The 16,395-nt window shown below is 58.3% G+C and overlaps 6 protein-coding genes across 6 annotated transcripts; 4 read left to right on the forward strand and 2 right to left on the reverse strand.

Moving 5' to 3' along the window:
* Positions 1–375: 375 nt before the first annotated feature.
* On the forward strand, positions 376–1,579 carry BROUX77_002777 (uncharacterized protein; the record flags this gene model as incomplete). Its single annotated transcript, XM_073747354.1, has 3 exons — positions 376–503; positions 645–862; positions 969–1,579. The coding sequence occupies 3 exons, from the start codon at positions 376–378 to the stop codon at positions 1,577–1,579; spliced, it is 957 nt and encodes a 318-aa protein (XP_073607859.1).
* Positions 1,580–2,731: 1,152 nt separating this feature from the next.
* On the forward strand, positions 2,732–5,237 carry BROUX77_002778 (uncharacterized protein; the record flags this gene model as incomplete). The annotated part of the gene is made up of 5 exons (XM_073747356.1): positions 2,732–4,308; positions 4,368–4,431; positions 4,498–4,590; positions 4,647–4,821; positions 4,915–5,237. 5 exons carry the CDS (start codon positions 2,732–2,734, stop codon positions 5,235–5,237), a joined length of 2,232 nt encoding a protein of 743 aa, XP_073607860.1.
* A 522-nt stretch (positions 5,238–5,759) lies between these two features.
* BROUX77_002779 (uncharacterized protein) lies at positions 5,760–7,849 on the forward strand (the record flags this gene model as incomplete). The annotated part of the gene is made up of 2 exons (XM_073747357.1): positions 5,760–5,797; positions 5,935–7,849. 2 exons carry the CDS (start codon positions 5,760–5,762, stop codon positions 7,847–7,849), a joined length of 1,953 nt encoding a protein of 650 aa, XP_073607861.1.
* A 367-nt stretch (positions 7,850–8,216) lies between these two features.
* BROUX77_002780 (uncharacterized protein) lies at positions 8,217–10,472 on the reverse strand (the record flags this gene model as incomplete). The annotated part of the gene is made up of 1 exon (XM_073747358.1): positions 8,217–10,472. The coding sequence occupies one exon, from the start codon at positions 10,470–10,472 to the stop codon at positions 8,217–8,219; it is 2,256 nt and encodes a 751-aa protein (XP_073607862.1).
* Positions 10,473–11,209: 737 nt separating this feature from the next.
* On the forward strand, positions 11,210–13,782 carry BROUX77_002781 (uncharacterized protein; the record flags this gene model as incomplete). The annotated part of the gene is made up of 2 exons (XM_073747359.1): positions 11,210–13,009; positions 13,069–13,782. 2 exons carry the CDS (start codon positions 11,210–11,212, stop codon positions 13,780–13,782), a joined length of 2,514 nt encoding a protein of 837 aa, XP_073607863.1.
* Positions 13,783–14,157: 375 nt separating this feature from the next.
* Positions 14,158–15,960, reverse strand: BROUX77_002782 (uncharacterized protein; the record flags this gene model as incomplete). The annotated part of the gene is made up of 1 exon (XM_073747360.1): positions 14,158–15,960. The coding sequence occupies one exon, from the start codon at positions 15,958–15,960 to the stop codon at positions 14,158–14,160; it is 1,803 nt and encodes a 600-aa protein (XP_073607864.1).
* Positions 15,961–16,395: the final 435 nt, after the last annotated feature.

Raw genomic sequence — 16,395 nt, forward strand, 5'->3', positions numbered from 1 at the left:
GTATAAATGCATCAGCTGCCCAACTTTAGGGTCGCAGCATCACCAGTTTTAGCCCCATGAAGCCTGGGGACCCCAGCGTGTCAGAGTACTTATGATATTTTGGCCGGCGCGCCGATAAGAGTCTTATCAGTCCAAGACTTTCCTTGACAACGTCCAAAAATTTCCCAAAGACGAGCAAAGAGCAAAAAAAAAGCCATCATCACTATCAAGGCTTGTTTCTGAAGTTGAATATTCTTGCGCAGCCGGCATTGCATTCGCATTGTTTCCCTTTTCTTTTCTTCTTTTTCTTTGGCCTGTTCCGGTTGTCCGACTCTGTCTTTTCTTCTATTCTTCAAGTGCTCCTACTTTACTCCCCGTTTCTCTCAAATATTCACCATGGCCGCCGTCTACAAGTCCATCGCCAAGGCCAACGGCACCGAGGAGAAGCCCGAGGTTGCCAGCGCCGGCTCCCGCAAGAACAAGCAGAGAGTGCTCGTTCTGTCGTCTCGCGGCGTGACGTACAGGTGTGTATCCAGGCCTTTGCGTGAGCCCAGAGTGGCAGCGCAAGAAGGCCTTGTCGCCCCTCCTCACGAGGGCCAGCGCATTGCGCCCAAACACGACAGGCAAAACTACAGAGACTAACCTCTTGTGATTGATTCGTCTAGCCACCGCCACCTCCTCAACGACCTTGCGCAAATGATGCCCCATGCCCGGAAAGACGTCAAGTTTGACTCCAAGTCCAAGCTGTACCAGCTGAACGAGCTGGCTGAGCTGTACAACTGCAACAACGTCTTCTTCTTTGAGGCTCGCAAGGGCAAGGATCTGTACTGTTGGTTTAGCAAGATCCCCAACGGCCCGACCGTCAAGATGCACATCCAGAGTCGTATGTCTTTCCCGTCCCTCTAGTCTGGCTCCAGTGACACCGGCACCCAACGGCCAGTCTCGCTTGTAAAATGTGCCATTCCGCTAATGCTTTGTTCTGCCTGTAGTGTACACCATGGAGGAGCTGCGCTTTACGGGCAACTGCCTCAAGGGCTCCCGGCCCGTGCTATCCTTTGACTCTGCGTTCGAGACCGAGCCGCACCTGCGCCTGATCCGCGAGCTCATGTTCCACACGTTTGGCGTGCCCGAAGGCGCGCGCAAGTCGAAGCCCTTTGTCGACCACGTCATGGGCTTCAGCTACGTCGACGGCAAGATCTGGGTGCGCACGTACCAGATCAACGAGGTGGAAGCCGGCAAGCTGGCTGGCGAGGGCAGCGGCGATGCGGCCGAGCAGACGGCCAAGAAGACGGCCAAGAAGCACGCCGGCATGCCCGGCCTCAACACCGACATCCAGCTGGTGGAGATTGGCCCGCGTTTCGTCATGACGCCCATTGTCATCCAGGAGGGCTCGTTTGGCGGCCCCATCATCTACGAGAACAAGGCGTTTGTCTCGCCCAACCAGGTGCGTTCGGACCTGCGCAAGGCCAAGTCGGCCAAGCACAACTCGCGCATCGACAATTCCCTGGGCCGCTCGTCTAAGAAGAGAGACCTCGGCCTGCGGTCTGACGGCTTCTCCAAGAAGAAGAACGCCCTGGACAAGCGCGAGCTGTTTGCGTAGAGGAGGGAGGGGAACCGCTAGATGAAGAGACAAAAAAGAGAAGGGCCAGCTGGCTGGGGTCTGGCAGTATTTACGTCATCCGTTTACCGGCGTCAAGGGGGGCCTGAGTTTTCTTGCTTGTTTTGTTTTGGGATAGTCAACTATGAATAATTGGAAGCATTTGTGATCAATCTGTTGTCTGGCGAGTGGAGGGTGGAGAGTGGTACAGTGCGTAGACTGTGATGGCTGCCATGAAGTTTTTGGTACATGTGGATGGTCTCTCCTCGTGCTCGCGCTCGCGCTCGCGCAGAGAGCAGGCCGCACAAAAGAAAAGGGCCACACGTCTAGGGCTTTGTAGACATAGCCGTCGATGTTCTATCATCATGTGCATACACATATCCATTGATCCGGCAGGCTTGCCATATCCGCGACTCTCAAAGACCGCATGTTCATTCATTGTAATTCTGCATTGTAGGCCCAGGCCGCTGCCAAATTGCCACAAGGGGTTGGCCTGTATCCATATTTACTTTCCTGCGCCAGCAACCAGGACAAGCTCGCCAACAACTCCCGTCCAAACCACAACTTTGCGGATTCTCACAGCACCACCTGCAAGGCTCGCGCCGAGACCGTTTGAGCTGCATGAACCAGTCGTAGCGCTTCCAGTAAGTGCTGATATTGCTTTTGTGAGGCCGGCCACTCCCCACACAGCCTTCCGTGCACCGAAGTGTACACGGCATACCCGCTCTCGCGCGCCCTCGTTATTGTACGTACTTGTAGGCTGTGGTCCTGGCTCAGCCTTGTCGCAGCCAGAGCTCTCTTTGCATAGGCGCAGTATGCCGAGCGCCAGGTCGGCCCTGGGTTCTGGCGCCCTGGGCGTGCCGCGACATGGACCAGAGCCGCTCTCGTGGCCCTGCGAGCCCGCAAAGCCTCGCTACTCTACCGTTGGTTCAACTGCTAACCCGGCGCATACAGATCTCCATCTCCGCCTCTCTCTCACTTGTTCATGAGCTCCCGTGTATCTCGTGACCATTGGTGACTACTCACCAGAACTGATCTTGACTGGCAAATAGAGACTCGAGACGTTGAACCAGACTAGCTCGCACCGAGTCTCTCTGTCAAGCGCATCGCATCTCACACGCTCCGGGCGCATCTCTGGGCTCTTACCGAGGCGCCATGGACAACTACGCCGCGGGAGATGTCGACCATCCCATGGGCATGGCCGACGACCCGGCCTTTGCCGGCAATGGCTATGGCCGCCAGGCGTCGCGGGAACCCACCGACGCCGACAGCACTACGACCGACTCGGCCGCCAACGACAACGATGTGGCGCTGCTTGTCGGGAGCTCGCTCAAGCAGGTGCTCCGCCGCGGCCTGCTGCCCACGGGCTGCTGCTACGACGATCGCATGAAGCTGCACGTCAACGCCGACTGGAGCCCGCACCCGCACCACCCCGAGGACCCGCGGCGCATCGAAGAAATCTTCAACACCTTCAAGAAGCACGGCCTGATCTACACCGGCCCACCAGAGAAGCTGCCCGAGATTCTGCGTGACAACCCCACGCGCTACATGTGGCGCATTCCCGCGCGCGAGGCCCGCCAGGACGAGATCCTCCTGGTGCACCAGCCCGCCCACTACGCCTTTGTCCAGAGCCTGGCGACCAAGAGCTACGCCGAGCTCCGCCACCTGACCAAGGAAATGGACTGCGGCCGCACGTCGCTCTACGTCGGCAGCATGTCGTACTATGCCGCGCTTCTTTCGACGGGCGGCGCCATTGAGACGCTCAAGCATGTGGTCGAGGGCCGTCTGCGCAACGCTTTTGCCGTCATCCGCCCGCCGGGCCACCATGCCGAGCAGGACGAGCCCATGGGCTTCTGCTTCTTCAATAACGTGCCTGTGGCCGTCCGCCTGTGCCAAATGGACTACCCTGAGACGTGTCGCAAAGTCATGATTCTTGACTGGGATGTACACCACGGCAACGGCATCCAAAACATTTTTTACGAAGACCCCAATGTTCTGTACGTCTCCATCCATGTCTATGAAAACGGGACATTTTACCCGGGAAAGCCCAAGGACGGCGTGCCCGACGGCGGCCTCAACAACTGCGGCAGTGGCCCCGGCCTTGGCCGCAACATCAACATTGGCTGGCACAGCCAGGGCATGGGCGACGGCGAGTACATGGCCGCCTTCCAGCGCATCATCATGCCGATTGCCCGGGAATTCAACCCCGACCTGGTCGTCATCTCCGCCGGCTTTGACGCTGCCGACGGCGACGAGCTGGGCGGCTGCTTCGTCACGCCGACGTGCTACGCCCACATGACCCACATGCTCATGTCTCTGGCCGATGGCAAGGTGGCCGTGTGCCTCGAAGGCGGCTACAATCTCAAGGCCATCTCGACCTCGGCGCTATCTGTCGCCCGCACACTGATGGGCGAGCCGCCGCCGCGCATGGAGGTGCCCAAGATTAACAAGGAGGCATCGCGCGTGCTGGCCAAGGTCCAGTCGTACCAGGCACAGTACTGGGACTGCATGAAGGCCGGCATCGTCAACATGCGCGACGACGTGTCGAAACTTAATGCGTCGAGGCTCCACGATGTCGTGCGCAACCATCAGCGGCAGGATCTGCAGGAAAAGCACCAGATGGTCCCGCTGTACATTCACCGCGAGAACATGTCGCACATGTTTAACAACCAAGTCCTAGTGACGCCAAAGCTCACCGAAGCAAAACGCCTGCTATTTATAATTCACGACCCGTAAGATGCACATAGCGACTAGCTGGCTACTCCGTTGCTCATTGCTAACTGTATCGTAGGCCCCAACTTCTTGCACAGCCCGATGTGGACGACAGCATGATTGAGCCACACAATGCCTGGATGGTACGAAATCTCAATAGCTCTATAACCATGGCTACCCCACTAACATGAGATTCTCTGGCTCTATAGGTTGACGAGCTATCTCAGTACATCGACTGGGCCATCACCAATGGATTCGGCGTCATGGACGTCAACATCCCCGGCTACATTTCCAAGGATGAGGTACGCAGATTCCCGCCCGGGCACTTGCACACAAGTCCGATCTAACACACTACCAGGAGCAAGAAGCCTTCACGTCTCGCGTGACAGAGAGAGTCTTGGAGAGTGAGATGAACGATCTAGTTTGCTACATCTGGGATAACTATCTCCAGCTCTACGACCAATGCGACGAGATCTTTCTCATGGGAGTTGGCAATGCCTATCTCGGCATACGAACACTACTGACCGGCCGCGGTAAGCAGAGTCCCTCCCCTCCCGCAAAGCCCCAACAAAGCCCCGCGCACAACAACAAACTACGTCCCCTCCATGCTAACTCAACCCCTCCAGCCGACTGCAAGGAACGCATCTCGGGCGTCGTCAACTTTGTCACCGGCACACTCAAGGCTGTCAAGTCCGACGTCGACGAGGGCCTGTCGGCATGGTACAAGGAAAACTCGCGCATCTACGTCGGCGCCGACCACGCCTGCTGGAAAGACGAAACGCTCAAGCGCAAGGTCACCAAGCGCCGCTTCGGAACAGTCATCGAGAGCAAGATGAACGGCCTCAACCATATGCTGCATGAGCATTCGGCCGAGGTCCAGGAGTGGATCCTCGATCGTGTGGAAACGCCGGGGGAGTTGACTGAGAGTGAGAGCATGGTGCAAGAGTGATCAAGGGGGGGAGTAGTAGTTGTGTAAACTGAGGATCGAAGTCGGTAGGGTTATGCTAGGGTATACCAACATGTTTGTGCAAGTTCAATCTCTCTTGTTTTTTTTTTTCTCAGTTCAAAAGTAATATGAGAACACCCCAAGGAGGTACAATACGAGACTCCACAGGCTCAATATTAGCAACAATGCCACTCTCATCTTTTCGGTGATACACTGTTGCTGCGTCCTCGTCTAAATGTTGTCTTGTTCTTGTCACACATGTCTAAACCCGAACAGTACCTGTTAATTTGAATCACGTGACCGCGAGACCCGGGTTTTTGACAAGTCGCGCCTAGTTTGGGAAACCACGTTCATCTGAAAGCAGTTGCCTCTTTGCTTCCAATGAGGGGACGTTAGCCTCGATTTTTTTTTAAGTTTTTTTATACTTTGTTTATTGTTTCCATCTTGAGGGCCACGACAATTCCTACATCTTCGTTTTTTTCTTCCTTGTCCAGGACTGCAGTCTCGTGAAGAAATCGCCGCGACATGGATCGAGAAAGAGAGCGCGACCCGCGCAGCCGGAGGTGAGTAGAACTTTGGCGTTGCCCGGCGGACTGTGTTTTGACTCAAAGCAGCCGAGGGCGAAACAGAGTCCGCCGGGCCCCTGAACGACAACCGCCATCAAATGCGCCGTGACTAACACTCCGACCCTCCTCTGCAGATACGACGACGGCGAGGTAAAAATGTACGGCGCCGGCGAATCGTGGCGGCCATTCAACAGAGACCGGTCGCCCCGCCGACCACGGAGCCCGATCCGCGAGCGCGGCGCCCCGGCTGGCGATCGCGTAGCCGAGCGCGAGCGGCTCCCACGCAGCCCGCGGCCGTTCCGCAGCCCGCGGCCGCGCAGCCCCCCGCCGCACGTCGCGTCGGACAGCTATGTGCCGGGGCGCTCGCCGCGCCACCGCTCGCCGCGGCCCAATGACAGATACCGCCAGGACCGGCCGCCGCGCGCCGACCTGCGGGACCGCGAGAGATCGCGCGACAGATGTGACTGGCGCCGCAGGGAGCGCACTAGATCGCCGCCCCTGCGCCGCTTTTCGCCGCGCCGCAACTCTGTCCATCGCAGAGCCTCCAGGTCGCCGCTGTTGCCGCTGAGACAGGGCTTGGGGCGTGCGGATCGAGGCAGAACACCGCCGAGGCGGGACTGGGACCGTGACCGCGAGTCGCAGCCCCCCCCGCAACGTGACCTGCCGCGCGAAAGAGAACGTCTACCCTTGCGGGACCGCGATCGTGATGCCGCCGGCCCTCTTACAGCCTCTTTCGATCGAGACCAACCGCCGCGTGACCTGATCCGAGACCAGCCGCCACGCTTATCCGACCGCACCCTTGACAGAGACCGAGACCGTGACAGAGACAGAGGCCGAGACTGGGGTCGCAGTAGCTTCCGCGCAAGAGACGAGCCCCGATTTGACAGCAACGACAGCCCCGCTGTCGGGAGACACCGCCGCTCACGCTCACCGCCCAGCATGAACGACCGCACCCCCATGCGCACGCGGTCACCACGAGGCTTTGCCTCTTCGCCCAACGCCGCCTACAGAAACCGCAGCCGCAGCCCTCCAAACCGCGGCAGCGGCAGCCGCATGACCGCGCCCTTCCGCCCGCGGTCGCCGCGCGACCACAAACAGCCATTCACCACCACCGCGCGTCGCTCGCCCTCGCCCCATCGCCCGCGCTCCGGCGGCTCCGGCCAATCGCCCCAGTCCGGTAGAATGCGCGCCGGCCGCCGGCCCAGCGTGGCCCGGTCGCCGGGCGTGTCGCACCAGCAATCCTACGACCGCTCGCCTAAGCACAACCCCCGCTCTGCACCCGACGACATGGCCGGCCCCGACGCCTACCCGCGTTCCCCGCGCTCCTCTGCGCCCTACCGCCCCGGCGCGCCAGCAGCAGCACGATTCCCGCCCGCTGGCTCCTCTAGTGCCGGCGGCCGCTCGGTCTCGCCGCACGCCCGGCCTGCTCCGCGCGACTCTGCCGTCGCTGCAAACCCCCCCGTCGGGCCCCGCGGCTACATCCCGCCTGGCGGTCGCGGCGGTGGCGCCGGCGGGAACTACCCTCCACGCGGCGCGCGCCAGTCCTGGGGCGCGGGGCCCGGGCGCCACGCACATGCCAGCTCATCAGGCAGCACGCCGCTGGCGCCCAGCGGCGTGCCGACGGGCCCACGGGGCATCGCCGCGTCCGCGTCCGCCTCAGCATCTGCCTCAGCCTCTGCCGCGGCGCCCGGCAGCGCGCAGGCCAAGGGCTTCGCCAACGCGCCACCGCCCGGGCCCAAGCTGTCAGTCGCGCAGGTGCAGCTGGCGTCGCTGTCGGCGCTGGTGGCGGGCGGGCGCGCGGACGCGGCGCAGGCGGCCATGTCGCTGTACGGCGTCACGCGCGAGCAGGAGCCGGCCATGCGCCGGCTCAAGGAGGAGGAGGAGCGGCTGCGCGAGGATCTGTGTGGGCGCCAGGAGCGGCTGCGCAGGAGCTTGGCGGTCTGGGACCGGCTAGATCGCGAGGCCAAGGCGTGTGCGATTCGGACGGATGAGGCGCGGAGAAGCTTAGAGAAGTTGGCGGATGGGGAGATTTCGGGACCGGCTTTTTAGGCGCGTGTCGGTGGGGGAAGAGATTATAGATACCCGAGGGGAGAAGGGAGGCGGCTAATGATATCCCATTGCGAGCATGTGTGCTACTACGGATTTACTTGGTGAACGTGTCTCACTATCAACATGAAAAACGTGGCCAGCCAGGGACCATCCTTCTTGGTACGTATGTAACTGAAATTGAAAAAAAAAGTATAACAAGACTGTTCCAGAACTTGTGGGATAAATACATGCAAGGCATGAAAGAAATCAATACTCCTAAACCTCACAGAGCTTAGACCAGCCAACGCCCAAGTCCGACGACACTCAGCCAACCAAAGCATCATCAGCCGGGCCAAGGGCAAGCCCTCTTGACACGTCCCTCGTCCATTCATATGGTCTGCGTTGAATAATCGAAGTCAAACCTATCGTCGTCCGACATATCCTCATACTCGCTATCCATGCTGTCCGCCGCTGGCAAGTCTAAAAAGTCGGCCATGCCGAAAATCACGGGTGCTGGCTTCATATTGTCGACGACAAAGTCCAGTTTGTGCACCTGCCGTGGCGTCGGGAGCACGTCGAGACGGCCGTACAGGTCTCGGGGGGGTTTACTAGTGAGGTCGCTATTGCGGTGTGAATGGTACTTTTTCAAGTCGTCGAGCTTGAGATTCTTGCGGATCCGTTCCGTCATTTCTCTCAGGCACCTGGATTCTGGTGTCTCGCTATCGTCGGCACTCAGTTCGCACTCGCTGTCTGAATGGATCGATGATAGGGTCGAGTCACTTTCGAAGCCGGGGTCTGCAGAGCACGTTGACTTGTTCTTGTCACTGGGAGTGAAGCCAGACAACGTGGGCCGGGATTCTTGCTCTTTGTCGACACACGCGCTGTTCTCCGGGATGCAACTCCGTCCAAACAAGGCTTTATATTGGCTAAGTGATGAGTAAGGCAGAGGTGGTGTGACACGCCGCTTAAAGACATGATCTAGAACAGTATGCCATCGTTCGCGGAAGGAAGCGCGGGCGCGCCAATGAGATTCCATTGTGATTCTGAGACTGAGTCGGCGTAGATGGGGTAGCTTATCAGCCGAGGCCACAAGGTCACTCAACAAGTGCTCGATCGTTTCCATGTCGATGCCTCTTATACATAGCTCGAGGATCTGCAGGCCCTTTGGCCAGGCAATGGGGAAATATTGAAGCCAGTCTTTTGAGAGGAGGCGATGGTCGTCGTCAGAAGCTAGGTCCGCGTATAATTCCTCGAAATAGGGGCAATGCTCGGCGATACGGTTGAGGATGCCTAGAGTCCCAGCAGCAAAGGTTTCGCTTAGTCTTAGAGATCTGAGCAAATGTCCAGATTTCACAATATAGCGCTCCAACGGTGTATAGTTGTATATGGATTCATCGGGGGAGAACTGGTCGTCTGTAACATGTATGTATACTCTATCCAAGGATATATGTTGAAGCTGGGGTGGCAGACCAACGATAAAATCCAGGCTTGTGTTACAATTTGTCAAAGTCAAGGTATGAAGATTCTTGAGCGTTGATACCAAAAGCGACAATTTCTCAGTGCAAGGTTCCTCAGCACGACCCCCATTATCATGTTGTACCCATGAGGTCGGTATGTCCTCTAGATGTAAAGTCGTAAGTTCGCGGAGAGGACCTTGGGAATGCATCCGAAGTGCAATTTCAATACCTACGGCATAGGGTGAAGGGAGTTTATCCCAACAGTGGAAAAACGATTGATCAAGAATCTTTAGATTCCAACGCCAAGTTTCAAGCTGGCGAACAGTTGTCCTGGCGTCAGTAACTCGTTCGGTTAAGCTGTAGTAGAGATCAGGGGGGTAGGAACATCTGTTTCGCAGCTCTGGATGAATGGGAAAAGTAATGTCTATCTCAGTGACCCGTGGAAAGGAATTGAGAAGCCACGTCCAAATTCTTGCTGATTGTATTTGCATGGGGCCAATAGAAAGACTCCGGGCCATGGCCAGACGGCGGATTATTCTGTCTTTCTGGTCGAGATACGGGATTTGGGGCGATGGATCTTCGGGCGATGAATCTCGGATTGAAAGGGCTGAAATCAAGCGATTTCCTGCACGAGCGTTGCTCACCCGTGGGTGTGACCAGATGATTTGATCAACTCCATATGCAAAGGATTTACACACGGTAGCGGTCTTTAACAGCCATGTCATGTCGATGACGCCTTTTTCGTTGGCCGAAGCGTAGTACAGGATAAAGGACCAGCAATCAAGCATGGGCTCGTTGTCCCATGTTGGGATTTTTGCAGGCGAGGCATCGTATGGTGTAGACGCATCCGTGGCAGATGCATCAGCGGTAGTGGCGCTAGCCGAACGCTTGTGCCGTCGCTGCACCGGGGAATAATTTGGCAGCATGTGCATTTTTCGGCGCTTGGCGGTGCTGCGGGTTTGCCGATGGGGCGGCTGGCGGCCAGGTTGGCGAGTCTTGATGGTCTGAAGCTCCTGCGTGACTTCGGAGACAACAGCAACGGCAGCGGCATGGCTGCGTGCACGGGTCCGTTCCAGCTGCGGGAGGACTTCTTCGGGGTCAACCTCGAGACTTGCCCGGGCACGGGCGCGGGCTGCGTCAGCGGTGGCGCCGAGAGCGGCTATCCGGGAGGAGCGCCGTTCCGACATGGAGACAAAGTGGATCAGGCTCCGGGAGTAGGATCAGGAGTGCTGAGAAAAGAGCTCAAGAAGAGCTGGTTTTTTGGCGCGGTTTTGGACTGTCAGATACTCGCAATAAAGCCACTAGAGCGCATGTTTTCTCGCTCAGGGTTTCCTTTGGGATCGCCCTTGTATAAGTGTTGGGCGAATCGGCGGAGAGGAGGAACCGCCGGTGAAGCGAGGGAAGCCGGAGACGAATTTGAATTTAAAGACGGACAGACTGAAAAAAATCAAAGGAGAATTTTTTCTTGTGCGTTTACAGCGGCCCGCAACTCGGCAGAGGGAAAGAGCTTGGCTTTCACATGGAAATTCCCTCTCGAATAGCTGACAGACATCACGATTCTGGATGGAGAACGGCGGCAGGCAAGTGCTCAATCACATCACAGCAGCCCGCATCAGCCAGACCCTAGGGTTAGAGCCGTTACAGTGTCCGTATCTACACGTACTGTGATGCCGCAACGCGTAGTTGCTCTTTGGCATGTTGCACAAGGCGTGGCGGCCGGAAACATCACATCACCTACTTTAAAGTGGGCCCCATCTCGAACCTTAAACTCTCGGTGAGCACTGCGCTTTAACCGCCGCGAAATTCAGACCGATGCGACCGAGTCCCGCCGGCTTTTTATTTTCGCGGACTGACAATTGAGAGTCGTGGCCCGTGGCCTGTTTGCCGCCGTTTTCATCCTTTTCAATGGCCGTGGCTTGCGTCAATGGTCACCGCCTCTTCCGCCACGCCGGCCCGTCTCGAAGTGCCCTATCTCAACCGCTCACTTAGGCGCATGGCCAAGATGCACAGACATGGCAGCCAGAGAGGGTCGTCCAGGGAATCCGTAGCCACGCCCGCACTGACCAGTTGCTCGGACGGCCCTGCTGCCGCTTCAACTCCAACAGACCATGATTGGGATAGGCCAAGGGAACGAGGGCTCAGCATCAGCATCCGGCGTCTCGTGGGCATATCGGGACAGGTATACCCCAAAAATGACGCCCTGGCGGGCCAAGCCCAAGGCAACGCCGAAGTCAAGGCTCAGGTCAAGATTAAAATCATGGACTATGCATCTGGGCAACCACAGGAATTGCTCATTAAGCCTCTGGCGTGCTTGATAATGCCTCCCCGAGTGCATGATGGAACTCGGCAAAAGGAGCCGATAGATGTGCCTATCCGAGCCGAGGAGATGTTCTTTGCCGAGCGTAATTTCTTGACTTTCCTGCCCAATGGGTCTTTTGGAATGTCCCGCAGGTACCGGCTGGATGTTTACATCACCGCCGCCTGCAGCCCGGCCTGGCCGCCGCCCGGGGTCCTTGACGTGACGGAAGACTCAAGGCCAAAGTTGTTTTCGCTGATTGCTAGCAGGATTGATCTCTTTGAGGCGAGCCGCGTGCAGCGCACTACGCATGGCTATGACTACAATACTCCCGCCAGCAAGACACAGTATCGCCTTGAAGTAGACCTGCGATGGTTGCTACCTTCGACGCAACCGGCACCACGGCCAAGGACGCTGCCTGCACCATCGTCGCCAATTACCGTTGTGTCTGCGGGGAAATCTCTTAGTAGTGCCTCTGATGGACAACCTGAGAGGTCATCAAAACAGGCTCTCTCAAATCAGACTGGTTCACGGGTACAGTCCGATTGTGCTCCGAATCCCCAGGATGCGTCAACTTCACCACCAAAGCCAACGCCCGCGTCTCAAAGTAACAAACCGCCAATCATAAACACGGCTTCTGGGTCAGACACGGATGCTGTTTCGGCACAGCCGGCCATAAAGCCAGAAAAGCAAGCTACGCCCCCACTCTACACAATGAATGTGAATCGTCACAGTAGCCTATTAACTACCTTTCCGCCAATTCCAAGGCATGTCCTCCCCCGCACGACAGATGTAGATGACACGAAAAAGCAGTCTAGCCCTCTGTCACTGTTACGTGACCCCGAAACGGCCGACATGAGCATGCCCTTGATCACCAATAAAGAGTCTTTGCCAGAGCCTGTCACATCGACTAGCTTCATCCCCACAGTCTCCCGAAACGGGTCGGTATCCGGTGAACTATCATGTGACAGCGGAGAAGCTAATCAGCACAGGCTGCGTGAGAGGAAGCAACACGCCACACATAACCTCGAGGACTTGTCTCATGGACGACTCCGTGAGGACACGCCCGACAGTGATGCCACCACCGCTTCCAAGTCTAGGAAATCCCGCAAAGCGCCAAAATCTGGAACAGGGCTCGTCAAGTACTACTTTGACCACTGCTGGGTGTCTCGTGATCGCTTCCGCTGTCTGCCTTGCGGCCAGCTGCACACATCAGCAAGCAACCTTACGCAACACTTGCACTCAGCACACAAAAATATAGAATTTTATTTAGACCAAAGCCAGGAGAACGACTCGCACGATTCAGAGGCGGCGCCGCGAATATACATTAGACCGTTGCCGCGGCTCTTGGCCTTAGCTTCGGCTCAGCATTCTTCGGCGCTTGGAGATCCCGGGCTAGTGGCTTCGATGACCCATGTTGAGCCTTGTGTATGTGCTAGTTCCTGCAAGCACCCGCTTATATGCCAAGTCTAACCCACGCCTCACAGAAATACACGCCCGATGCGCCAGAGACATTTACGGTTCCCAACAACGGCGTCGCCATATACGACCACATCACACATACCCAACTAACCCCCGACACCCAACACACACAACCGCGGCTCGACAAGTCGTGGCTGATCTACCGGCACCAATGCGCGCTCAGCGACTTCACCGACATCACCGGCGCCGAACGGGCGTACATTCTCGCATGGAGCACGTACGCGCTCGCGCACGACACCACGCGCGCCACCGTCGCGCGCATCTGGCTGTCGTTTCTGCACGACCACCTGGCCTGGCTGATTGCGAGCGACGAACTCGTGCACCAGGTCATGCACCACGCTGCGGCCCTGACGGCCTGCGACGTGCTCGATATGGACACGCACGACGCCGCACTGCGCCTCGTCCAACAGGCCTGGGCCGCCTGGGCCGGTCGGTCCAATGCCCCCGGGATGTTGCTGAAGCGCCATGGAGGCCGCGACGCAGATGCTGCGGGCCCCACGCCAGCGGCGGCGGTGCCCGGCTTGGCGGCGACGATCCATTCGGCCCGTCCACAGGCACAGTGCGCAGCATGTAGCAAGCAGATCTTGGTGGGTGCGTGGGTGGTCAAGTGCGCCAGCGCCGAGTGCATGGCGGAATTCCACGGGCGGTGTCTGAAAGGAAAGGGCGAACGGGGCCTGTTTTCGCGGGCGTGGAGGTGCGGCAAATGCAAGACTGCGTAGAGACTGATTAACGATTTATATAGAGACGGAGAGTCGCCGAGACCTAGGTGAGCGTGTGTGATGTGATGTATTGACAGTAGTATTACAGTGCGCCGGGTACAGACAGAATAGCTGAATGCAAAATAAGACTCGAAGAAACAAAACGAAAAGACAAAAGAAACCCCATCCAGTTCTAGCTCCAAAACTCCAGAAACCACCCTGTTGAAGCAACAAAGACGCAAAGACGAGACCGAAGAGAAACCAAAAAAAAAAAAAGAAATAAACAGAAACCGGCCCGAGAACAGGATTGGTGGCGGCCCCGGGTCCCTTGATTATAAGTAAAGTCTTGCTTTTTTTTTTTGCAGGGAGACGAGACGCCTTTCCTCCCCTCGTCCTCTAAAACCGGTACTTGGCCGTCTTCTTCTTCTCCTGGCGCTCCTCGTCAATCTTGAGACGCTTGCGCGACTCCTGCGCAATCATGTCGGCGATATCATCGTCGTTGCCGTTGGGCCCGCCGCGCCACTGTGCGCCAACGCCCTCGCGCGCCGAGCTCTCGGCAAACTTGCGCTGGAGCTCTTCCTTGTCAAGTGCGCCGCCGCCGGCCGCCAGCGCATCGACGTCAATAGCCACGTCGACGTCGCCGGGCTTCTTGCGCTTGCGCGTCTCGTCGTCGACGCCGAGCACGGGGTGGGCGCGCGCCGCCGCCGTCGCCGCGTTGAGGTCGTATGTCCGCTCGCTGCCAAAGAGGCCGGCGGCGCCGGATACGCGCTGCTCGGGCAGCACGGTGTAGGCAGAGCGCGGGCCCGAGTGCTCTTCGGTTTCAATGCCACGGCGCGTCTTGCGCAAGTCCATGTCGCCGGCAATGGACGTCTCGACGCCACCGCCGTAGTCGGCTGGCACGTTTGTGGCGTAGCCGCTGGGCGATTCAATGCCCGAAGGTGAGGGGGGTTCGTCTTGGTCATCGTCTTCTTCTTCCTCCTCTTCATCCGAGTCTTCCTCTTCGGATTCTTCCTCCCGCGGTCGGAGCTCGCCCCACACCGTGCGGTCGATGAGCTCGGGCGCGGCAACAGCCAGCTGCTTCCCGTTCATGTCTGTCAGACCGTACACATCACCGCCGTATAGGGGGCGGTTGTTTTCATCAACGGGCACCTTGCCCCACTGGCCTGGTTGGAAGCCCCAAGACCCGCCAGGCGGTGGCGGCGCATTCAAGCCGGGGATCTTGAGCGTGGGGTATGAGGGCGGGGGGCCAACGCGCTGCTGGTTAATCAGCCACGGCGGGGGTGCGGCCGGGGGCATTCCCAGGGCCTCCCTAGTCTCGTCGCTAAGCTCACCAGGACGGAAGCTGTGGTAGTCGACCTCGAGTTCCTTGCCTTCAAAGTAGACCTCGCCAAAGCGGGTAAGCTCGGGCTTTTCCTGGAAGCGGAAAAAGGCGTCGTAGAGTTTCTGGTAGTCAATGTCCAGGCGGCCCATCTTGGGCTGCACGCGCTCCCGCTGCTTCTGCTTGAGCGACTGGGCGTCCTGCTTTTCCAGCACGGCATCGCGCATTTCGGTGATGCCGGTCTCGGCAATAAACTTGGGCAGGCGGAACGGCGGCTTCTCGACACCGCGCTTGGACGATAGATACTCGCGCTTGAGCGACCAATGGCCCGGCACCGGGACAACGTTGCGCTGGGCCTTGATCTGGACGAGCAGGCGCGGGTCGGGCGAGTTGACGTCCTGCCACTCGACGACTTCGGGCACCTTGACGAGCGCTTTGAGCTCGGCAATCGACAGTTGGGTCAGCATCTTGCGCTTCTTCTTGGACATGCGCAGCGGCTCCTCCTCGTCGGGGATCTCGTCGTCGCTGTACAGCACCTCGCCCTGGTTTCCGGCATTGGCCTCGCGCGCCACCTCGTCCTGCTCAAAGTCGGCGCCAAACTTTTTGAAAATATCCTTGAACAGCGCAAAAGCCGGGTCGTCGCTGACGTCGGGCATGTCGATTTCGGCTTCGGCCACAGCGGGCGCTTCGGGCGCAGTGCCGGACTTGGCCGGGGCATCGGCAGGCACGGGCGCGGTCGACGGAGCATCGGGCCTATCCGCGGAAGGCGCAGAGTCAGCTTGTTCCTCGGACGTGTCGTTCTTTTCGGCGGCGGCAATCTTCTTCTGCTCCTTCTTCTTTGCACGCCGCATCTGGTTCTTGGTCATCTTGGCGGCCGCCATGGTGGGCAGCAGTGGATGGCGTTGCCACGTGACTCGTGATGGGAGGCTGGCGGGACTGTGAAGGGCTTTCGAGACTCGGGTTCGACGACACGGCGGTAGGGCTTGGGGCGATCTGATTGGAGAGATCTGGTCGGAGCGGTCGCGATGGTGGACTGACTTGCAGATGTGAGGCCAAACTTTTTTGCAGAGTGTGGGCGAGGCTATGCGTCTCAGCCTTGTCGAGTTCCACCGACGCCAGGCCTCAGCGCGACGTGATTTGTAGGCAGCTGGCCGAGCTGGCAGTGACAGCTGGCAGCCCCACGTGATCTTTGCAGGGTTGGGGTTTCAGCAAGCTCAGGGATCCCTTGAGTGCCGGATGCAGGGGGCGCGGCTAAAAAAAAGCAAAGTCTTGTCTCTCCTGCAATCGGTGTTGAGAGTGCGTGATGGCGACGACGC

The sequence above is a fragment of the Berkeleyomyces rouxiae genome, assembly GCF_048999995.1.
Source record: "Berkeleyomyces rouxiae strain 22BRR77 chromosome Unknown BrBRR77_ptg000002l, whole genome shotgun sequence".
Classification (NCBI taxonomy): domain Eukaryota; kingdom Fungi; phylum Ascomycota; class Sordariomycetes; order Microascales; family Ceratocystidaceae; genus Berkeleyomyces; species Berkeleyomyces rouxiae.